This window comes from Leucoraja erinacea, unplaced genomic scaffold (assembly GCF_028641065.1).
Source record: "Leucoraja erinacea ecotype New England unplaced genomic scaffold, Leri_hhj_1 Leri_860S, whole genome shotgun sequence".
NCBI lineage: Eukaryota > Metazoa > Chordata > Chondrichthyes > Rajiformes > Rajidae > Leucoraja > Leucoraja erinaceus.
Genome location: NW_026576796.1, coordinates 44,630 through 68,900, shown reverse-complemented (window position 1 = coordinate 68,900; position 24,271 = coordinate 44,630). Strand labels below are relative to the sequence as shown.

Genomic DNA, 24,271 nt, shown 5'->3' with positions numbered 1-24,271 from the left:
TCTATGCTCCCGTGACCTTTCGTGAAATCACCCTATTGTCTTTGCAAATCTCCCCGCCAGGATATTGGTCCCCCTCAGGTTCAAGTGCAACCCGTCCTTTTTGTACAAGTCACACCTTCCCCAAAAGAGGTCCCAATGATCCAGAAACTAGAATCCTTGCCCACTGCACCAGTCCTTCAGCCACGCATTTATCCTCCACCTCGCTCCATTCTTACTCCCACAGTCGTGTGGCACAGGCAGTAATCCCGAGATTGTCACCTTTGCGGTCCTTCTCCTTAACTCTCTCCCAAACTCCCTAAATTCTCCTTTCAGGACCTCTTCTCTTTTTCTACCTATGTCATTGGTACCTATATGTACCACGACCTCAGGCTCCTCTCCCTCATATTTCAGGATATCTTGGACACGTTCAGACACATCCCAGACCCTGGCACCAGGGAAGCAAACTACCATCCGGGTTTCCTGACTGCGTCCACAGAATCGCCTATCCGACCCCCTAACTATAGAGTCCCCTATTACTACTGCACTCCTCTTCTTTTCCCTACCCCTCGGAGCAACAGGGCCGGTCTCTGTACCGGAGGCCCAGCCGCTGTTGCTACCCCCAGTTAGGCTGTCCCCCCCAACAGTACTCAAACAGGAGTACTTATTGTCAAGGTTTACAGCCACCGGGGTACTCTCCAGTCCCTGCCTCTGCCCCTTGCCCCTCCTAACTGACCCAGTTGCCTGCCTCCCATGGTCTTGGAGTGACCACCTCCCTGTAACTCCATTCTATGACCTCCTCACTCTCCCTGACCAGACGGAGGTCATCGAGCTGCTGCTCCAGGATCCTAATACGGTCCCTTAGGAGCCCCATCTCGACACACCTGGCGCAGATGTGGACGTCTGGAAGGCTATCAGACTACATGACTTCCCACATCTGACATCCAGAACAGTAAACTGCCCTGGCCCTCATTCCCCCCCGTTACCCAATTTTCTATGTTTCTATGTTTCCAATACTATAGAAAGTGCTGGAAGAAATCAGCAGGGATCTGACTCCCAATCAACTGCTTTCTCTAGTCCGCTTCCACCAATCATGGGTCATGAACATTGACCCATGCATCTGCCACTGGATTCACAACTTTCTCTGGAACAGGCAACAGAGGGTGAGGATTAACAATAACACATCCTCCACTCTGTTCCTCAGTACAGGCACACCCCAAGGCTGTATTCTCTCACCCTGGCTATTCTCCCTTTACACAATGGCGACTGCTCCCGCCCGAGTTGCAGGGCTGAAGATTACCTGGAGCGGGGCCTTACATACCTGCCCCGTGCGGCTTGGAATTGCTGCGGGACCTTTTGAGCGCCCGCCGGGGCTCCAGCACCAAGACCTGGTGCTTGGCCTTGCATCACCCGGCGTGGCTTTAATGGCTGCGGGACATTTAACATCGCCCGCTGGGGGCTTTGACTGTCTTTGACTCTGACATGGGGAGGAGAGGGGAGTGCAGGGGAGAGATATGTTTTTTTTGTCTTCCTTCACAGCGAGAAGAAGATGCGCTGTGTAGGATGTTTGTGTAAATTGTGTTGTGTCTTGGGTCTTTTTCGTTTTGTATGTATGACTGCAGAAACAACATTTCGTTTGGACCTCAACGGGGCCCAAACGACAAATAAATTGTATTGTTATTGTTATTGTTATTGTTTGATCCCAACACAATTCCTTTATTAGGAGATTAGTAGGCAAAATTAGGGCATGTGGTATTGGGGGTAGAGTGCTGACATGGATAGAAAATAGGTTGGCAGACAGGAAACAAAGAGTAGGGTTTAAAACGTCCCTTTCAGAATGGCAGGCAGTGACTAGTGGGGTACCGCAAGGCTCGGTGCTGGGACCGCAGCTATTTACAATATATATCAATGATTTAGATGAATGTTCGTAGGTTAATTTTAAAGTCTAATTCCTTTATTCTGCAGATGCAACTTGTTCCTGAGAATCACTGGGAGATTGAAAGCAAGTTACTGTCACAGGGTTTTATCCCAACACAACTAGAGAGCAGTCCTGAACTACTTACTACTCTCCCGTGGCCCTCTGACTATCTTTGATCAGACTTTACTGGCTTTACCTTGCACTAGACGTTATTCCCTTATCGTGTATCTGTACATTGTAAATGGTTCAATTACAATAATGGATTGTCTTCCCGCTGACTGGATAGCCACACAACAAAAGCTTTTCACTGTCCCTCGGTACACGTGATAATAAACTAAACTGAACGGAACTGAATTAAGCTGGAAAGAGCGCAGAGAAGATTTAAGGGAAAGTTTCCAGGATTCGTACACTTGAGCTCTAGAGAGAGGTTGGGCAGACTAAGACTTTATTCCTTGGAGCGCATGAGGATGAGGGGTGATCTGAAAGATGTGTATAACATCATGAGGGAAATTGAGGGTGAATCCACAGTCTCTTACCCGTGGTAGAGGCTTAGGGTTAAAGTGAGGGAGGAAAGATTCCATTGGAACATGAGGGACAACTTTTTTACTCAGAGGGTGGCGGGGGTCTGTGCAACGAGCTACCAGAGGAACTAATTGAAGCAGGTACTATATCAACATCTAAAGTACATTTGGACAGTGGCATGGATGGAAAAGGTTTATAAAGGTATGGGCCAATTGTGAACCAGTGGGACTAGCATAGATGGGGCATTGTGTTGGCACGGACCAGTTGGGCCAAATGACGTATATTGATTAAGAGGGAGATACTTTGCTGCCTTACATACACCTCTGCTACAGAAAGAACCACCAGCAACCTCTCTGCTTTCCTCTAGGAGAACACACACAACTGAAGACAAGGAGGAGCCCCGGTGCCCAGACCTCTCCCCCCCGGGCAGTGCTGGGACCACTGGATCATCGCACAGGCGAGACAAGGACAGACAAAGAAGGAGAATGGGAAATGCCAGTTCCAGGTATGTCCGGATACATCGCACAATGTTACTTCTCCACCTCTCCTCCCTCACCTCAAGCACAGCGCTGGAGTAACTCAGTGGGTCAGGCAGCATCTCTGGGGGACAGGTGGCGTTTCGGGTCGGGACCCTTCTTCACTCTAATTGTGATTGGAGAGAGGCGGCTGGATGAGGATTGGGGGCAGGACTAAGTCAGGCAAGTGATAGGTTGATCGATGTTGGAGGGTGGGGGAGGGGGTGATGATTGAAGGGAGGCCGGTGATGAAAAGACTGAGATAAGGAGAACTCGTGGGGTAGATGGGCCGAATGGCCTAATTCCGCTCCTAGTCCAAGAGAAGAGGTGTGAGATGGGAAGCTGGAGGAATGGATATAGGTGAAGGTGATGGGGGAAGGGGGAAAGGGCGGGATTGTGGGATAAATGGTGTGTATCCAGGTGGAACAATGGGAAGAGAAGAGGGAAAGGGAGAGAAGGTGCTTGTCCTTTATTTCAGTTGGTTTCATTTCAACTGGAAACTTTCACTGAACATGTTTCCTTTCAGCCAACAGACGGCTCAGTCTGAGACCTCCACATACTTCACACAGGAAGAGATCAGCAAACTGAAGTCCGACTTCGAAACGGGAGGTGTGGAAAAGGTTAAATCTCTGCTGAAGAAGAAGGTGAAAGAACTGGACAACACCGAGCTGAACATCGCCGTGACGGGAGACACGGGTGCAGGAAAATCCAGCCTCATCAACGCCATGAGAGGTCTTTGTAGCGAAGATGAGGGAGCGGCTGCGGTTGGGACCACGGAAACTACAATGGAGCCAACCGGATACTCACATCCCACTCTGCCCAATGTCCGCTACTGGGACCTGCCGGGGATCGGAACTACACAATTCACCGCGGGTTCCTACCTGAAGGAAATGGAATTTAAAAAATACGATTTCTTCATCATAGTGGCAGCTGGTCGATTCACAGAGAATGATGCAAAACTTGCCAAGGAGATTAAGCGGCTGGGGAAGGAGTTCTATTTTGTCCGCTCTAAGATTGACGCTGACCTTGATTCAATGCGGAAGGAACGGAAGACATTTGATGAAGGTGCAGAAATGGGAAAGATCCGGAGCGACTGCGTCAGTAGGTTGGGAAAGGCCGGGATCCCTGATCCCACAGTGTTCCTGATATCCAGTTTTGAGCCGGATCGGTATGATTTCCCTCGGTTAATGGAAGCACTTGGAGATGGTTTACCAAGTATAAAGGAATCTGTCTTCATCCTGGCCCTTCCCAACATCAATGTGCAGATTATTAGGAAGAAACGTGAGGTGTTGGTGAAACGTATCTGGATGTTGGCGATCATGTCGGGAGGAGTGGGAGCGATCCCGGTCCCGGGTCTCTCTGCCGCCTGTGACATGGGGATATTGATTGGAGCGATAATTGATTTCCGTAAAGGCCTGTGTCTGGATGATGTTGCTCTGCGCATATTGGCCGAGAGAACAGGCAAGTCCGTGGAAGATCTGAAAGCCGCAGCACAATCATTCCTACTGGGAGAAATAACTGCACCCATTATAGTCAGGATGGGGTTAGGTGCAGTCGCCGTCACTGTTTCAGTTGTGGGAACCGCTCTTTACCTAATCCCAGGAATTGGTTCAGTTTTTGGAGCCGGGTCATCATTTCTGATGACCTACTCGATACTGACTAAGGCGCTGCAACTTCTGGTCGAGTGCGCAGAGAAGGTGCTCGCTGTTGCCAAAGGCGCCGAGTAACCGCTCTGCACCAATATCCATCCCGTCATTTCACGTTGAGCTGGGCTTCATACTTTGAAGAAAGCTAACGCCAAATCGTGCGCTAATTCTTACTGATTGCTGTTTGCTTGGAGCTCACTGTTAGACTGTCTAGGCCCACGTGATCTCCCGTTTGCTAAACACTTTAACTCCCCCTCCCTTTCCCACACTGACCTTTCTGTCCACTGTCAGAGTGAGGCTTCATGAAAGTTAGAGGAACAGCATCTCATGTTTCGCTCGGGCAGCTCACAACCCAGCGGTATGAATATTAATTAGTCCAATGGCAAGGACCCCTTGCTTTCCCTCTCTCTCTATCCTCCCGAATTAATTTTACTGCTTGAATGCCTCCTTGGCACCTTCCCCTCACCTAACAATGATCCATTCTACATTTTCCTTCAGCAGCGTCCCCTTGGATCTCTCGTTTTCACACCTCACCCTCCCATATCTCTATGTCTCCCTCTCCATTGACTATCACTGAGGAAGGTCACGACACGAAACATCGCCCATTCCTTCTTTCTGAGATGTTGCCTGTCCCTCTGACTTACTCCAGCATTTTGTGCCTATCTTCATGTTCTCCTGAGATGCTGCCTGGTCAACTGAGTTCCTCTAGCACTTTGTGACTTTTTATTGTAAACCAGCATCTGCAGTTCCCTGTTCCTGCTGTTTGCTGTAATCATTTTTGGAAATATTCCTCGTCCATTTTGAAATTTCTGACACTGTGGTACATTACTGAGGGAGGGGGAGGGGCACTCAGTTGAACAGGCGGCCATAAAGGATCAGCGCCCTATGTTGAACAAGTACAGAGATATTATTCCCAGCATCCTGGTCAATGTTCACCTGTGAAGCATCAACAGTGTGCTGGGTGATCTGGTCATGTTCAGCTTCCTGTGCATCGGGTCATGCTGTGTCCATGTTTCACACACCACAACTACAAACACTTCAGAAGCCCCCTAAAGATGTAAAGCACTGACCCTGAAATAGTCACAAGCGGGACATAATATAGTGGGAACATTTGCCCCAGTGGGTCATGTCCTGTGTTGATCTGGCCAGCAACTCACTTGGGCAGTTTACAACCCAGCGGAATGAATATTGAATCTCTAACTTCAAGTAACCCTTGCATCCCCTCTCTCTCCGTCCCCCCCACCACCCTCGTCATCAGACTAGTTTCACTATCGTCCTGTTGAGTACCACAGTCTGTATAACTCGTTACCACCTTCCCCATAGCCAACAATGCACCATTGTGGGCTCTACCTGTCCTTCATCATCGCGCCTTGTTTTGATTTGTCCTTTTACATATATTTCATCCATTTGTTCTCTGTACCATTCCATATCTCTCGTTTCCCTCTCCCTGACTCTCAATCCGAAGAAGGGTGTCGGTCCGAAATGCCACCTATTCCTTTTCTCCAGAGATGCTGCCTGCCCCGCTGAGTTACTGCAGCGTGTTGTGTCTGTCTATGATTCTACCAGCCCGTTTGTGTCCCTCAGAACTTCCCGACAAGCAACAATAAACCAGTTCTCATTCAGCAGCAAAACACTCCAATGCATCTACTTTGGTATCAATGTGAACTGGAAAGTCAGCGCCTTCATTAGATTGTGCCTGGCAGCGAGTGTCTGGGAAGGACGTTTCTCTCCAGGACGGGAAACTTCCAGTGTGGGGGAAAGTGGGAACGTGTCTGAGAACCTGTCACTTGTCTTATTCCCAGTAATCTTCACCAAGGTGAAGGAGTGGAGATACATCTGCAAGAAGACCAACTCTCTGTGAGGGAACTGGGACCATGTCTATCATCTACAGCTCCAGACAAAGAGATATGGAGAATGTTTAGAACTGATGAGAATGACCCGCCTGAAATACATCCCACTGGAATGTGGGCGGCACAGTGGCGCAGCGGTAGAGCTGCTGCCTCACAGCGCCAGAGACACGGGTTCAATCCTGACTACGGGGGTTGTCTGTTTGTGCATGGGCTTCCACCGGGTGTGACGGTTTCCTCCCACACTCCAAAGACATACAGGTGTGTGTGTTAATTGGCTTCTGTCAGCATTGTAAATTGACCCTAGTGTGTAGGATAGTACTAGTGTACGGGATGATCGATGGGCCGCATGTAATCAGTGGGCCGAAGGGCCTGTTTCCGCGCTGTATCTCTAAACTAAACTAAACTGTAACCACGACTGTTTTGGTATTATTTTGAATTCTGTTATTATATGAAAACATTGTTTCTAATGTAACCGACAATTACTATTGCAGCTTTGATCATACAGCTCGTTGATTGAGCAGGAAATGCTGATGTAAAATAAGCCACATTGGGGGGTTTAATATGTACTTGTGTAGTAATGTGGACCCTGTTCCCTTCAACTGACTTGTTGATGGGGAATGTGTGTAATCAGATTAGTCTCGCACAGCAACAGGTGACTCTTTGACATGATATGTAACACTGTTGCTGTTGATGGGTCAACACATGTATACTGTTTAGACAAGTAGAGTTGTATCTATTGTTAATTAACAAGCTTGCTTCAGTACAAATATACACAATAAAAGTTCTATATGAAGCCTAACTCTTAATATTCGTCCATTAATTAAAATGTCTGCAGCTGACCCGTGTTAGTGAAACTTGTGAGATCCGGTTGTGTTTCAACATGCTGAATATAGAGACAGATATTTCCCCTGGAGGAACGGGTTACATATCACTGCCAGGTCGTGCGGCACTGTGGTCGACCCAGTTCTATAACCCGGGCATTGATGTTGAGAATGGGGCAGCACGGTGATACAAGTTCCATCCTGACATCGGTTCTTGTCCGTGTGGAGTTAGCACAGTCTCCCCGTGACCGTGTGGGTTCCCTCTGGTTGTCCCGGTCTCCCCCCACATCCCAAAGACGTGCGGGTTTGTAGGTTGATTGGTCTCTGTAAATTATTCCTAGTACGTAGAGAGCGGGCGAGAAAGTGGGATAACTTAGAACTAATGTGAAGGTGAGATCGATGGTTGCCCTCGACTAGTTGGGCCGAATGGCCTGTTTCCATGCTGTATCTCTAAATAACTATTCTGTGTCAGGTCAAGGGGGTCAGTATCTGCTGCCATCGCCATGAAGTGGAAGACCACACACAGGCCTTGTCTTTGGTTTGTACTGAAGCAGTAAGGTGGGAAATGGGGTTCCCACATGTTTGGGGAATCTGGTCACGTGGACATTTATTGAGGATTTGATCATTAAGGTGTTGTGTTTACAAAACCCAATCTGATGTGGGGGATGTTAGATATAGCTCTTGGGGCTAACGGAATCAAGGGATATGGGGAGAAAGCAGGAACAGGGTACTGATTCTGGATGATCAGCCATGATCATATTGAATTGTGGTGCTGACAGGAAGGGGCCGAATGGCCTCCTCCTGCACCTATTTTCTATATATTTATAAGACTAGAAGAGTTGGGGACAGTGAGTGGGCTGAGAGAGAGCTGAGAAGGGAAGGAGAAAGTAGGGACTACCTGAAATTAGAGGTCAATGTTCATACCGCTGGGGTGTAAACTGCCCAAGGGAAATATGAGGTGCTGCTCCTCCAATATACGGTGGTCCTCACTCTGGCCATGGAGGAGGCCCAGGACAGAGAGGTCAGATTCGGAATGGGAGGGGGAGTTGAAGTGTTGAGCCACCGGGAGATCAGGTTGGTTATTGCGGACTGAGCGGAGGTGTTGGGCGAAACGATCGCCCAGCCTACACTTGGTCTCACCGAGGTAGAGCAGTTGACACCCAGAACAGCGGATGCAATAGATACATTTGGAGGAGGTGCAGGTGAACCTCTGTCGCACCTGGAAAGATTGCTTGGGTCCTTGAATGGAGTCGAGGGGGGAGGTAAAGCGACAAGTGTAGCATTTCCTGTGCTAGCAAGGGAATGTGCCGGAGAGGGGGTGGTTCGGGTGGGAAGGGACGAATTGACCAGGGAGTTACAGAGGGAGCGGTCTCTGCGAAAAGCAGACAGGGGAGGAGATGAGAAGGCGTGGCGAGTGGTGGGGTCACGTTGGTGGTGGCGAAACTGACGGAGTATTATCTGTAGTATGTGATGGTTGGTAGGGTGAAAGTTGAGGACAAGGGGGACTCTGCCCTTGCTACGAGTGGGGGGTTGGGGAGTGAGAGCAGAGTAATGGGGTATAGAGGAGACCCTGGTGAGAGCCTCATCAATAGTAGGGGAGGGGAACCCCCATTCCCCGATGCCCTGATGTGGAACACGTCATCATGGGAGCAGATGCAGCGTAGACGGAGGAATTGGGGGTAGGGGATGGAGTCTTTACAGGAAGCAGTGTGGGAAGAAGTGTAGTCTAGATTGCCCTGGGAGTCAGTGGGTTTATAGTGGATGTTGGTCAGCAGTTTACATCTGTGTAAAGTCTCCCCTCCCCCTCTCAGAGCATGGCAGAAAATGAGAAACTCTGCTTGGTCAGGTGTGTAATGAGTGACTAATCATAACTGTCGTCTCATATGAAGTGTAACTGGGTAGGTGCACAACTGACGCTTCTCCTGACTGGGTGTCTAGAATGAGGGGGTTCTCCAAGTAAAGGGTCAGGTTTTCAGGGCAGAGACAAAATGACATTTGCCCACCCAATGCTGTTTATTTAAACGGATGGAAACTGCAAATGAATGAAGTTCGGAGGGATCAAGGTGTTCTGGTGCATGAGCCACAAAGCTAGTCGGCTGGTCCGAAGATAGACACAAAATGCTTAAGTAACCACGTGGGACTGGCAGCGTCTCTGTAGGGAAGGAATGGGTGACGTTTCGGGTCGAGACTCTTCTTCAGTGTGTCAGGGGAGAGATAGACACAGAGATATGGAAGGGAAAGGTGTGAAACCGAGACATCATAGGGAACTGAGATCCACTAAACTGGAACAGATTAATTCAGCTGAGGGGAAGGAGGCAATGAAGCATACAAAGATAAAGAGTGGTGAATCTCTGGAACTCTCTGCCACAGAGGGTAGTTGAGGCCAGTTCATTGGCTATATTTAAGAGGGAGTTAGATGTGGCCCTTGTGGCTAAGGGGATCAGGGGGTATGAAGAGAAGGCAGGTACGGGATACTGAGTTGGATGATCAGCCATGATCATATTGAATGGCGGTGCAGGCTCGAAGGGCCGAATGGCCTACTCCTGCACCTAATTTCTATGTTTCTATGTTTCTATGTTAAGATAAAATGGAATTACATTTAATAACAGTCAAACTGGTCGGATAATTAGGATGGGGAGGGATGGAGAGAGGGAGGGAAAGCAGAGGTTTAGAACATAGAAAAGTCAATATGCTGAGTTACTCCAACATTTTGTGTCTATCTTTGGTGTAAATCAGCATCTGCAGTTCCTTCCTGCACAGTCAGTCAGCTGGTCCAACAAGTAGTTAAGAAGTCACATGGACGTTTGTATGATTTCCTAAAGGTTTATCACCACACCGTTTACCTAATCACAGCGAAGGCAGGCCAGTGCGTCTACTTTCCGAGAAGTTGAGATTTGATGTCAATGATGCGCTCAAAGAGTTCTACACATCACTGGAGACAGTAACCTGACTGGTTGTATCATGGCCTGGTTCGGCAATTCCAATTCACTGAAACGCAAGAGGCTGGAGAGAGCGGTGGACCCAGCCCAGTCCATCATGGACACTGACCCCCACCACCAAAAGCATCAACATGAGACACTCTCATCAGTAAGATTTAATAGGAACCTGAGGGGCAACTTTTTCAGTCAGAGTGAGGTTGATATATGGAACGAGTTGCCAGAGGAGGTAGTTGAGGCAGGTAATATTACAACATTTAAGAGACACTTATGTGGGACAGGTACATGGATAGGAAGATAGACATAAAAAGCTGGAGTTACTCTGCGGGACAGGCAGCATCTCTGGATAGTTCAAGTTTAAGTTACATTTATTATCACATGCAGTGAGGTGTGAGTTACCGTACAGCCATACGGATAAAGAACACAACACACAATCGAGTTTACCATCAACATCCCCACACAGCAGAATCATCGTTTCCCACTGTGGGGGAAGGCAATAAAGTTCAGTCATCCAACTCTTGGTTCACCCGCGGTCGGCGCCTTTAAACCCTCTGCTCTAATGGGGTGATGTTCAGTTGAGTTTATTGTGCTGTGTTTCCCGGAGGTGGATGGTCTGTGAGTATTGTAAAACCATTTGGGAAGAAGGAAATTCCTCATGTGCTTGCTCTGGCAAACGGAACATCAAAAGGAAAGTCTGTAAATAAGGAGCAGATGAATCTTTGTTTGTTTAGCTATCTCCTAGATTGCCCCAGTAATCACTGTATTTGGCGCTCTGGAATAAAGTCTAGATTATCTTGCCAGATATTTGTGTTGTGTTTTAACGTTTTCTTTAACAGACCCACACCTAGAGCTCTATGTTTTTTTCCGGTTTCCTTAAACCACACAGGACAGTTGGCTTGGGAGACGGGATGCGGGAATCTTGAGGTGGATTCCCAGAATGACTGGCCTGTTCAATGGGGAGAAACTGAGGCCATATTGATTGGGATTTGGAGAGGTGATCCAGTTCAAAACAGTAGGATTAGGGGATGGGTTGACAGGGCCGTAACAGTGAAGCTGTTCACTCTGCGGGCAGTACTGAGAGCTGGAATAATGGCCATGGAGGAATATGTTCATTCTGTTTCCAGCCGCAGATAATGTCCCGACAGTGTTCTGACAATCTAACCGCTGTCAGCTTGTTAAATCAGGCCAAGCGCATTGGCTATCCAGTCAGCAGAAAGACAATACATGATTACAATCAACCCGTCCACAGTGCACAGATATATGATAAGGGAATAGTGTTTGGAACAAGGTAAAGTCCAGCAAAGTCCGATTGAAGATAGTTCAATGTGCAGTTTATATCACCTCGTTTTGTGTTTGCTAATCAGATTCAGATTCAGATTCAATTTTAATTGTCATTGTCAGTATACAGTACAGAGACAACGAAATGCATTTAGCATCTCCCTTGAAGAGCGACATGTGTCACGTAATGCGTCACGTGACAGATACCATTCCAATTACTGTCAACACACACCCTACAGTCACGTGGATTTATTGGGTTGAGAGATAAAACTGCGATTCGGAGCCCGGTCATTCGCACTCCAGCAAGGCAGCAGCTGACCGCAAGCCCAGATCTCCGCGACTCCTCGCTCTCCTGCAGGTAACGTGGACATGTTGTAATGGAATATACGATATGATCAAACTGGAATGATTTACGACCTGGTGTGAAGCTGAAGCATTTTCAGACAATTGACCAATTACCAAGCGACTAATTCAAATTTCACTTGGTATATGTGACAATAAACTGAACTTGAAATCTTGAAACCAAGAAATAGTGGATGCATTAGTGATAATTTTTCAAAACTCATTAGATTCTGGATTAGTTCCTGAGGATTGGAGGGTAGCTAATGTAACCCCACTTTTTTAAAAAAAGGGAGAGAAAACGGGGAATTACAGACCAGTTAGTCTAACGTCGGTAGTGGGGAAACTGCTAGTCAGTTATTAAAGATGGGATAGCATCACATTTGGAAAGTGGCGAAATCATTGGACAAAGTCAGCATGGATTTACGAAAGGTAAATCATGTCTGACGAATCTTATAGAATTCTTCGAGGATGTAACTAGTAGAGTGGATAAGGGAGAATCAGTGGATGTGTTATATCTGGACTTTCAGAAGGCTTTTGACAAGGTCCCACATAAGAGATTAGTATACAAACTTAAAGCACATGGTATTGGGGGTTCAGTATTGATGTGGATAGAGAACTGTCTGGCAAACAGGAAGCAAAGAGTAGGAGTAAACGGGTCCTTTTCAGAATGGCAGGCAGTGACAAGTGGGGTACCGCAAGGCTCAGTGCTGGGACCCCAGCTATTTACAATATATATCACTGTGTACCGCAGCGTGCGGGTCCAGGTGCCGCCTCTCCCCCCTCCACTGACGGAATCGATCGGTCCTTCCCTGGATTCGAACGGGGGCGGTTTTCCCTCTGTGCTGCTTTACTCCAGTTTCCCCTGGAGCACAAAGAGGAGCAAAGTTGTAAACTCGAACCTGTGGGTAAGTACTTACCTGATGGTCTGTTCCTTCAGGCTTGTAGCGGGAGCGCCCGTACTCCCGCTCATCGCTGTTGCATCTGCGTGAACGCTCATTATGCGCATGCGTGCTGGACGGGTTCTTCACGTAGCCACTCACGTGACTCCGAAGTAAAATCCCTGGGATGACGGGACTGTCATATGCTGAAGGAATGGAGCGGATGGGCTTGTACACTCTGGAGTTTAGAAGGTTGAGAGAGGACCTTGGTAAAACATATAAGATTATTAAGGGATTGGACACGTATGTTCCATGTTCCCGATGTTGGGGGAGTCCAGAACCAGGGCATATTATTATTATTATTATTATTATTATTATTATTATTATTATTATTATTATTATTATTATTATTATTATTATTGTTATTATTATCATTATTGTTATTATTATTTCAGACTCAAGGTCCAAACAAGAGATGCCATTGCATACAACACGTTGCATATAACAACACCATCAAATAAATATCGAAAACTTCGTATATTACATAAAAGAATCATAAATTATGTACAAAACCACAATACACGATTTAAAATCCAGAATAAAAAACAAATATTAGTGTCCTACAGCGAGACAGTGATACCAATGTCTCCAAAACTGGGATTGGTAGAGTGTAGTGACACGGCCACGATAATCACATTTTTATTATTGTTCGCTGTTTGTTGGGTGAAAACGAGAAGCTGGTGCAACTTGGTGGGGAGCGATAGAGAGTGAGGGAATGCCGGGATTACCTGAAGTTAACAAAATCTATCTTCATATGACTGGGCTGTAAGCTGCACAAGCGAAATACGAGTTAGAAACATAGAAACATAGAAATTAGGTGCAGGAGTAGGCCATTCGGCCCTTTGAGACTGCACCGCCATTCAATATGATCATGGCTGATCATCCAACTCAGTATCCCGTACCTGCCTTCTCTCCATACCCTCTGATCCCCTTAGCCACAAGGGCCACATCTAACTCCCTCTTAAACATAGCCAATGAACTGGCCTCAACTACCCTCTGTGGCAGAGAGTTCCAGAGATTCACCACTCTCTGTGTGAAAAAAGTTCTCCTCATCTCGGTTTTAAAGGATTTCCCCCTTATCCTTAAGCTGTGACCCCTTGTCCTGGACTTCCCTAACATCGGGAACAATCTTCCTGCATCTAGCCTGTCCAACCCCTTAAGAATTGTGTAAGTTTCTACAAGATCCCCTCTCAATCTCCTAAATTCTAGAGAGTATACACCAAGTCTATCCAGTCTTTCTTCATAAGACAGTCCTGACATCCCAGGATTCAGTCTGGTGAACCTTCTCTGCACTCCCTCTATGGCAATAATGTCCTTCCTCAGATTTGGAGACCAAAACTGCACGCAATACTCCAGGTGTGGTCTCACCAAGACCCTGTACAACTGCAGTAGAACCTCCCTGCTCCTATACTCAAATCCTTTTGCAATGAAAGCCAACATACCATTCGCTTTCTTTACTGCCTGCTGCACCTGCATGCCTACTTTCAATGACTGGTGTACCATGACACCCAGGTCTCGCTGCATCTCCCCCTTTCCCAATCGGCCACCATTTAGATAATAGTCTGCTTTCCCGTTTTTGCCACCAAAATGGATAACCTCACATTTATCCACATTATACTGCATCTGCCAAACATTTTCCCACTCATCCAGCCTATCCAAGTCACCTTGCAGTCTCCTAGCATCCTCCTCACACCTAACACTGCCCCCCAGCTTAGTGTCATCCGCAAACTTGGAGATATTGCCTTCAATTCCCCCATCCAGATCATTAATATATATATATATATATATATATTTTTTTTTTTTTTGCCGTTTCTCCAATTTGTGTTTAGCTTCACTCTGACAATGGAGGAGACCTAGGACACAAAGGCCAGTGTGGGAATGGGAAGGAGTGTTAATGAGTGACCGGTTCATTGAATCTTCAGCCCAGTGTATCCCGCTATCTCTGTGAAGTGGGACATTCAGGTCCAGTGATCTCTGCTTTGATCATAAACACGTGACAGTGATTTTGCTTCTGTGTTTCATGAAATACACATTTAGAGATGTATTAAACATACAACATGTTCATTTCTTTCCGCAGAGAGACGATGGATTGGTTTTCAGAATTTACATTCTTCACTGAGCAAGAAATGAAAAAGCTGCAGACTATATATGACCAGGATGGGCTGAGCAAGTTTGCGACACGGATCGTGACAAAATTGGACGATATGAAAAATGCAGAGCTTAACATCGCTGTGACCGGAGAAGCAGGTGCAGGGAAATCCACCTTCATCAACGCCATGAGGGGGCTGCGGGCCAGCGATGAGGGTGCAGCTAAAACCGGAGTCAATGAAACCACAATGGAGCGAACTCCATACAAACATCCCGACTTCCCTAATGTTTGCTTCTGGGACCTGCCGGGAGTTGGATCATTAGAGTTTCCAATGGAGGATTACGTGAGCAGAATGGAATTTACTACATACGATTTTTTCATAATAATCTCAAATGATCGATTCACTGAAAACGATGCAAATGTCGCCAAGGAGATTCAAAACTTGGGGAAGAAGTTTTACTTCGTACGAAGTCAAATTGACAATGACATCGAATCTTTGAAAAAGCAGGGTATAGTTTTTGACAGAAAGGAGAAACTTGCTGAGATAAAACAAAACATAAGTTGCGGTTTGACCAAAGCGGGGATTTCAGACCCCAATATTTTCCTGATATCAAGCCTTTCCTTAAATGAGTTTGATTTTCCTCAGTTAAAGGAAACGCTTGTAAATAATCTCGATAGAATGAAAAAAGATGTTTTATTGATGTCACTTCCAAGCACAACGGTGAAGATTGTGGAGCAGAAACGAGCCCAGTTGATGAAACGTATCTGGATGGTGGCGATAGTCTCAGGAGCCGTGGGAGCGGTGGCTGTTCCCGGGTTGACTTTCGTCGTTAACCCCGGGATAATAGCCACTGTAATACTAGATTTCCGCAAAAGTCTCAGCCTGGATGATGCCTCCATTGAAAGCCTCGCCAATATAGCAAATAAATCAGTGGAATTTCTGAAAGCAGAAGTGAAAACCCCTCTGATGGGTGAAGTGAATGACGCGCTTGTGCACCAAATGTTTGGGCGTTCCAGTTTTTTTGTGGAAGTGGTCCAAAGCATGCTACCAGTCATAGGCTCCATCTTCGGGGCAGTATCGTCATATAGAATGACTTACACGCTGCTGACCGACGCACTGGATGAACTTGTGGAGAATGCCCAGAGAGTGGTGAAAGTTGCATTTGCCACTGACCCTGGTCATCCACAATAAAGAATCCGCTACTGAGTTGCTGCAAGTCATCACGGATACGGGAATGGAAAATAAATATCATCTTTCACATCTTCATTAAATTCCAAATTATTTCACAGCTGATGAATTATTTTAAAAGCTGTTGTCACTGCTGTAATCTTCACAACCAATTCACTACAAACACCTTAACCGCACCAACCCGCCGGAGAACAGAAGATAACTCTCCCGGGGAGACTCAGTGTGACGTTGCCACCGCGTTCAACAAGCTCTCACCAATGAAACCATATCAACATCTAGTCAAACCTCCAAGGGGCTGGACTGTTTCACAAAGACGACATCTTCTTCCAGTCTCCAACGAATACAGATCTAACTTCTTCAGTCTTACATGAGAAGATGATCTTCTGATCCCAGTGGGCTGAGTGTGTTGTCATGTTCTGTACACTTGGCCAACTAAAACTATGCACAACATTCTAGATATTCTAGTTACAATTATGGCAACATTTCCCTATTTCTAAACTCCAACCCCATTGCAATAAAAGCCAACATGCCGTTAGCATTCTTAACCTCTTGTTTCACCGACCCACTAGTCACTTGTACCTCATGGATACAAACATCTTCATATTTATGTGTCTCCTTTATCTACAGACTTTCTCCATTTAGATCACACCCGGCTTTAGATTCCTCCTATCCAAATGTATGGCCTCACAATTTCCTGCGTTAAACTCCATTTTCTAATTTACTAAATTTATTCGAGGAATTTGGTTCTTTTTCTGGATATAGAATAAACTGGAACAAAAGTGAAATTATGTCACTAAAGCCGCAGAAAGCGAATCATCTATTAAAATTTCCATTTAAAATTGCAACGGAAAAATTCAAGTATCTGGGTATTCAAGTTACTAGAAGACATAAATCATTATTTAACGCTAATTTTACACCATTATTAAATATATTGAATGCTCTGATTAAATTTTGGAAAACGCTCCCATTATCATTGATTGGCAGAATAAACGCTATAAAAATGATAGTTCTACCACAAATAATATATTTATTTCAATCCATACCAATATATATACCAAAACATTTATTTTTAAATTAGACTCTAATATTACCAATTTTATCTGAGACTGTAAAGCACATAGAATTAAAAGAAACCGCATATGCAAACCCAAAGGCGTAGGGGGACTTGCACTGCCTAATTTTTTATATTATTATTGGGCAGTGCATATTAAGAATGTAATTTATTGGTTGGATAGTCCTTCTCAACAGATGGAATGGATAAGAATGGAGAAAGAGGATTGTTCTCCGTACGATTTGGGAGCGATCCTCTTCTCCCTGATAAAATTGAACAATACATTATATAAGAAGAATCCAATTATACATAATATAATACGAATTTGGAAACTAATAAAATTAACTTTAAAATTACGAAACTTATCAGCACTAACACCCACAGTGAATAACCCGGTATTTAAACCATCTCTTATGGATAAAACATATAGACAATGGGAAAGATTGGAAATTTAAAAGGTAGGTGACTTGTATGAAATGGAAAATTTATTATCATTTCAACAATTAAAATCAAAATTTAATCTGAATAACAACCAATACTTTAAATATTTACAGATATGTGACTTTATGAAGAAATATATACCAAGATTTCAGAACATAATGATAGACCCACTGGAAGAAGCAATGAATATTACGGTGGACTCACAAAACTTAATATCATATCTATATAATAGTATTCTAAACGGAGTATGCCATCAACAGAGGCAATTAGAGAAGACTGGGTAAAAAAAATAATGATACAAATTTCCAAAGAAACATGGGAAAAGTATTTGATATATATATATATAAATGTTCGATTAATGCTAGACACAATTTAAGTCAATTTTAAATATTACACAAATTATATTATTCAAAAACTAGGTTGAATAAATTCTATCCAAATATTTCTCCCATCTGTGACAAATGTCTTTCTCAAAATGCCAATATCACACACTCTTTTGTTTCTTGCACAAAACTTCATAAATTTTGGTGTGATATATTTGACTAGTCTATTTAAGATAAAAATTGAACCTAATACTGAAATGATTATATTCGGAGTAATGGGAGACGGGAACAAATTAAATATACCCCAAAATTCATTTTTTAATTATGGTTTAATAACAGCAAAAAAACATACTTAAATTTTGGAAAAATGCTACTATACCAACATTTAAAATGTGGATCAGTAATATGTTGGACACAGCCCACCTGGAATAAATGAGACTCCTCCTAATAGACAAACAAGACCAATTCTTAACGAGTTGGTCTCCATTTATTGATTTTTTGTATTCATGTGGTGCAACAATATCATAAAAATTAAACGTTTCAGGTATGGGTGAAAGATGATCAAGAATATAAAAAAATCATCCCCTTGTGGCGAGTGGATAATCTCCCTCCTGCTTCACTTTCCTACTTTTCTTTTCTTTACTAGCTCACTTTCTCTCTTTTTTTTCAAACACACTAGACTTCCCTCTATTCTTTACTGTCTCTTTCTTTCTTATCTCTCTCTTAATAAAAAAAAGGAAGTTGTGCAGAGAATGTATTATGTTAACATAATTTTGGGAACCTGTAAAAAGGTACCACTGTATTGTACTTCTAATAAATAAAATTTAAAAAAAACAACTCAATTTTCGAAATGCTTTGCTCACTCACTCAACCTATCTACATCATTTTGTGGAGTCTAAATATCTCCATCACCCCCTGCCATCCCAGGTATCTCTCACGTCCTCGACCAACCTGGATACCTTGTACACTGCTCACTCCTTCAGACCATTCACGAAAATAGAAAGTTACATTCAGCTCCTTCAGCTGCGTGGGTTTTCTCCGGAGCTCCGGGATCCTCCACACTCCAAATGTGTGGTCATTTGGAGATTAATTGGCTTCGGTAAGGATTGTAACAATGTCCCCAGTGTGTGTAGGATAGTGATCGATGGGCTGTGCGGAATCTGGGCCGAAGATCCTGTTTCCACGCGCTCTCTAAACTAAACTAAACTAAACTAAACTAAACTAAACTAAACTAAACTAAACTAAACTAACCTCTCCTGGATGAATATTTATTTCTTGATTCTAGATTCCAACATCTTGCCAAAGACAGATGTTGAGTCAGGTGACCTGTGTTTTGTCCTCCTGTAGTAAATGTGCGAGTGACATTTGCAGGTGTCCGATCCAATATTAGTCACCAATATTAATGACTTGCACCAACTCCCCTCTCCTGCACAGAGAACAATAACATTTAGTCACCTGACATAGACACAACATGCTGGAGTAACTCAGCGGGACAGGCGGCACCTCTGGAGAGAAGGAATGGCTGGCGTTTTTGGGTCGAGAGACGTCTTTAGACTAGACACCTACACTAAACTCCTGAAGCAGCCACTCTACACTGAGCCGTATCACCACGGACGAGCTCCACAGAGACAGAACAAACAATGTATAATGTTCTCAAACCCTCCTTGATTAAAACTTTAAACCTGTCACTGATTCTGTGGAATTCCTGGCCCGTGACTGATGAAAGTGGCGATAATTCGGGATGCTACTGAGAACCTGGAGGCCAAGTGAAATACAGGAGTGGCCACGTCACAAACTAGCCACCTGCCCAGCCCATCAAGCGCCACCTGAGGTCCAGTCCGCGGGACCCACATCCATCTCATCAGCCACCGTGTAAACAACAGAACACGAGTGGGAGCAAGTTCTTCTCCATCTCCAATGAAGTCTGCGCGTTAACCTCAGATTACCGAGCCTGTTCTACACACATTCTACAGGTTACTGGCAGTCCAGTTCACCTACAGATTCCTCCCAAATTATAACACGCCGGGAGCAGTTCCCTCAGTAAAAATACAGTGAACGATGGATGTTTTTTTTAATCTGTTCAGTGACAGAATTGACATGAAATATTTATTATAACCCCACGGTGCCAGAGATTCGGTCACAGTCTGAGTTTTTCATCCGATGAACATCTGATTATGGATTGTAAATCTTTCACCGTTTCACAAACAGCATGGCCCCTTTCAATGTTATTTTGCCAGATTAATTTCTTTAATATCTGTGAAACTTCCTCCAATTTTCTCCACAAATGTTATTTCCCACTTGTGTCCGGAGCTGGAGATCAACAATACAAAATAACAGGCAAAAATCCACTCAGGGCCGCCAGTCCCCGTGAAAGAGGAGCAGAGAGAATTTCCCCTCCACAGACGCTACATCACCTGATGAGCTTTTGCAACAACCCCTGTTATTAACTGCAGGTGACTTTATTGAACACAGTCCGGTCAGTTTACACTTACTGACAGAGAAGCTATGGACCAAAGATGGAGGGTGGTTAAAGGAGTTAACTAATGAAACCATTCAGCTTTGTACAGTCGGGCGGGTTTGTACAGTCGAGTCGCTGACTGGACCTCAACGGCCACGGCGGAGTCTCCGGAGCGAGCGGGGAACGATCTTCTACTCGGCTGCTTCCGGCCCCCAGACCGCGTGTTTGGGAACATGTTAAACCGAGCTCAGCGGTGTGGAGGGAATTGTGTTGGCGTGACAGGGCAAATCTTACTGAGGTGTCATCTCTTGCAAGACGAATCAACTTTGATCTAATCGCATAGAGATAACGGCAATAAAATTCACACGGCGGAGACAAGTGCAGTAAATTCTAATAGTATCAAGATATTCGAATATTAATCCACGAATGTACGGAAATTCCAATCTGAAGGCAGATGCCAACCAGAATGTTACTTAATAGTACTGAGATATTTGCAGCAGAACCCAACAGCGTAAGGACAACACAACAGAGATGATTGCACCCGAGTCGAGCAGCCGGGAAGCATTGTAGCATTGTAGTGTAGTGTAGAACTAATTGTGTTATAATCTAATGTTCTACAGCAGATGTCATCATTTTACACAAGTTAGCACAGAAATAGTCTGATCCTTTAGCAGGGCGGTAACAGAAGCATGATCTATTAGTAGAGCGCTTATTTCAGCAAATAAGAATCATATAGTCACATTTCGATCTTAATTATACCAAAAAACTGAATAATAACGGAAAATATGTGGGAAAAGTGAATAAAATGAGGAGACGTGAAATGTGATGTAGTGGTGGGGCCCGGGTGTAACCAGGCTACCACAGCAACAAGTGACCTGTAGAGACACTTGCAATATTATCCATCAGGATACAGTGAACAAGTGGACCAGTGGACCAGTGGACCAGTGGACCAGTGGACCAGTGGACCAGGGACCAGTGGACAAGTGGACCAGTGGACAAGTGGACCAGTGGACAAGTGGACCAGTGGACAAGTGGACCAGTGGACAAGTGGACCTGTGGACCAGTGGACAAGTGGACCAGTGGACCAGTGGACCAGTGGACCAGTGGACAAGTGGCCAAGTGGACAAGTGGACCTGTGGGACCAGAGGACAAGACAAGGACCAGTGGACCAGTGGACCAGTGGACCAGTGGACCAGTGGACCAGTGGACCAGTGGACCAGTGGACAAGTGGACAAGTGGACCAGTGGACCAGTGGACGTGGACAGTGGACCAGTGGACAAGTGGACAAGTGGACAAGTGGACAAGTGGACTAGTGGACAAGTGGACCAGTGGACCAGTGGACCAGTGGACCAGTGGACCAGTGGACAAGTGGACCAGTGGACCAGTGGACCAGTGGACCAGTGGACCAGTGGACAAGTGGACCAGTGGACAAGTGGACCAGTGGACAAATGGACCAGTGGACAAGTGGACCAGTGGACCAGTGGACCAGTGGACAAGTGGACCAGTGGACCAGTGGACAAGTGGACCAGTGGACCAGTGGACCAGTGGACCAGTGGACCAGTGGACCAGTGGACCAGTGGACCAGTGGACCAGTGGACCAGTGGACCAGTGGACAAGTGGACCAGTGGACCAGTGGACCAGTGGACCAGTGGACCAGTGGACCAGTGGACCAGTGGACCAGTGGACCAGTGGACCAGTGGACCAAGCCGCGCCATCATTGTTAAGCCAGTTGATGTTGTATTCACAATGATTACTGTAAACATTGGGTTTCTCTTGTACTGGGAGAGTAAAGCAATAAAGTCCTCGTTGGCATCACACTCAATGGTTTCCTGTCCAGTTTATCTGTGGAAGCTCTTTGTAAACCGGCCACCCTGTCCCTGCTGCCCCATCACCAGCTCCCCGGGTGGGATTCTGCAGGCGAATTTCGCCCGTGTTAACATATTACTGGCCATGCTTTGTCCTGCCGCTTCTCCCTCCCAAATTCGGGAAACGTCGCCTGTCCGTGTTCTCCAGCGTTGACCCGCTGAGTTACTCCAACACGTGTGTCTATCTTTGGTATAAACCAGCATCTGTATTTCTTTATTAGAATCAATTTAATTGCCGTGTGATCTGATTTCCGGTTTCAGTTGCAACCTCGACAAACATATTTCGGTTAACATTGTGACCGGATACATCACCCTTGCAGCTCCCCCACCAAGTCCCCATTTGGAAAAACATCACCTTTATTGTGGACGCATTGGTGATCATTTTCCAGTGTTCTTTCGACTTTGGATCAATTCCTGTGAGCACTTGTAGTCTCCTAATTTGAGGAAGGACATTCTTGCTTTTGAGGGAGTGCAGCGTAGGTTCACCAGGTTAATTCCCGGGATGGCGGAATAAAATTATGAAAGAATGGACCGACTGGGCTTAAATTCACAGGAATTTAGAAGGATGAGAGGATATCTTAGAGAAACATGTACAATTCTTAAACGATTGGACAGGCTCGAAGCAGGAAAAATGTTTCCGATATTTCAGGAGTCCAGAACCAGTGGTTAGTTTTAGAATAAGTAGTGGGCCAATTAGGACTGAGATGAGGGAAAACATTTTCACCCAGAGAGTTGTGAATCTGTGGAATTCTCTGTCACAGAAGGCAGCGGAGGCCAATTCACTGGATGTTTTTTGGAGAGAGAGTTAGATTTAGCTTTTGGGGCCTAAATCGAGGGATATGGGGAATCGAGGGGGGGGGGGGGGGGGGGGGGGGGGGGGGGGAAGCAGGAACGGGTACGGATTTTGGATGATCAACCACTATTATATTGAATGGCAGGGCTGGTTCGAAGGGCTGAATGGTCTACTCCTGCATCAATCTTCTATGTTTCTGTGTATAAAAGCTTGAAGCTGTTCGGAACACTGACACGTGGAGTTGTCTGTTTGGAGGCGACATTTCCCGTCATTGAGGGTGAGGTCGCTCCAACAACTGAGTGGGTCGTAGAGTCATAGAGTGATACAGGGTGGAAACAGGCCCTTCGGCCCTTCGACCCAACTAGCCCACACTGGCGAACAATGTCCCAGCTCATCTAGTCCCACTTGCCTGCGATTGGTCTATAACCCTCCAAACCTGTCCTATCCATGTGCCTGTCCAACTGTTTCTTAAACACTGGGATAGTCCCAGCCTCAACTACCTCCTCTGGCAGGTACACAAAAAAGCTGGAGAAACTCAGCGGGTGCAGCATCTATGGAGCGAAGGAAATAGGCAACGTTTCGGGCCGAAACCCTTCTTCAGACTGATCGGGGGCGAGGACAAGAAAGGAAAAAGGAGGAGGAGCCCAAAGGCTGGGGGATGGGAGACAGCAGGGGGCTGAGGAAGGGGAGGAGACAGCAAGGACTAACAAAATTGGGAGAATTCGATGTTCATGCCCCCAGGATGCAGACTCCCCAAACGGAATATGATGTGCTGTTCCTCCAATTTCCGGTGCTGCTCGCTGTGGCCATGGAGGAGACCCAGGACAGAGAGGTCGGAGACGGAGTGGGAGGGGGAGTTGAAGTGCTGAGCCACCGGGAGGTCAGCTTGGTTATTGCGGACCGAGCGGAGGTGTTCGGCGAAACGATCGCCCAACCTCCGCTTGGTCTCACCGATATAGATCTGCTAACATCTAGAGCAGCGGACGCAATAGATGAGGTTGGAGGAGATACAGGTGAACCTCTGTCGCACCTGGAACGACTGCTTGGGTCCTTGAACGGAGTCAAGGGGGGAGGTAAAGGGACAAGTGTGGCATCTCTTGCGGTTGCAAGGGAAAGTGCCCGGGGAGGGGGTGGACCGAGAGGGAAGGGAAGAATTGACAAGGGAGTTATGGAGGGAGCGGTCTTTGCGGAAGGCAGATATGGGGGGAGATGTGAAGATGTGGCGAGTGGTGGGGTCACGTTGGAGGTGGCGAAACTGACGGAGGATTACTTTTTGTATGTGACGGCTGGTGGGGTGAAAGGTGAGGACTAGGGGGACTC

General features: G+C 45.9%; 2 protein-coding genes across 2 annotated transcripts; both read left to right on the top strand.

The window, feature by feature from the left end:
• The first annotated feature begins 1,731 nt into the window (after positions 1–1,731).
• Positions 1,732–7,383, top strand: LOC129694921 (interferon-inducible GTPase 5-like). The gene is made up of 2 exons (XM_055631677.1): positions 1,732–2,921; positions 3,458–7,383. Exons 1-2 carry the CDS (start codon positions 2,902–2,904, stop codon positions 4,656–4,658), a joined length of 1,221 nt encoding a protein of 406 aa, XP_055487652.1. The 5' UTR covers positions 1,732–2,901; the 3' UTR covers positions 4,659–7,383.
• A 4,420-nt stretch (positions 7,384–11,803) lies between these two features.
• LOC129694922 (interferon-inducible GTPase 5-like) lies at positions 11,804–17,792 on the top strand. Its single transcript, XM_055631678.1, has 2 exons — positions 11,804–11,820; positions 14,820–17,792. Exon 2 carries the CDS (start codon positions 14,827–14,829, stop codon positions 16,021–16,023), a length of 1,197 nt encoding a protein of 398 aa, XP_055487653.1. The 5' UTR covers positions 11,804–11,820; positions 14,820–14,826; the 3' UTR covers positions 16,024–17,792.
• The last annotated feature ends 6,479 nt before the right edge of the window (positions 17,793–24,271 follow it).

Bases quoted from the DNA above. Each gene is read 5' to 3' on its own strand.
- LOC129694921 (XM_055631677.1), top strand. From the start codon at position 2,902: ATGGGAAATGCCAGTTCCAG. The intron at 2,922-3,457 runs GTATGTCCGGAT...GTTTCCTTTCAG, and splicing joins ATGGGAAATGCCAGTTCCAG to CCAACAGACGGCTCAGTCTG.
- LOC129694922 (XM_055631678.1), top strand. From the start codon at position 14,827: ATGGATTGGTTTTCAGAATTTACATTCTTCACTGAGCAAGAAATGAAA.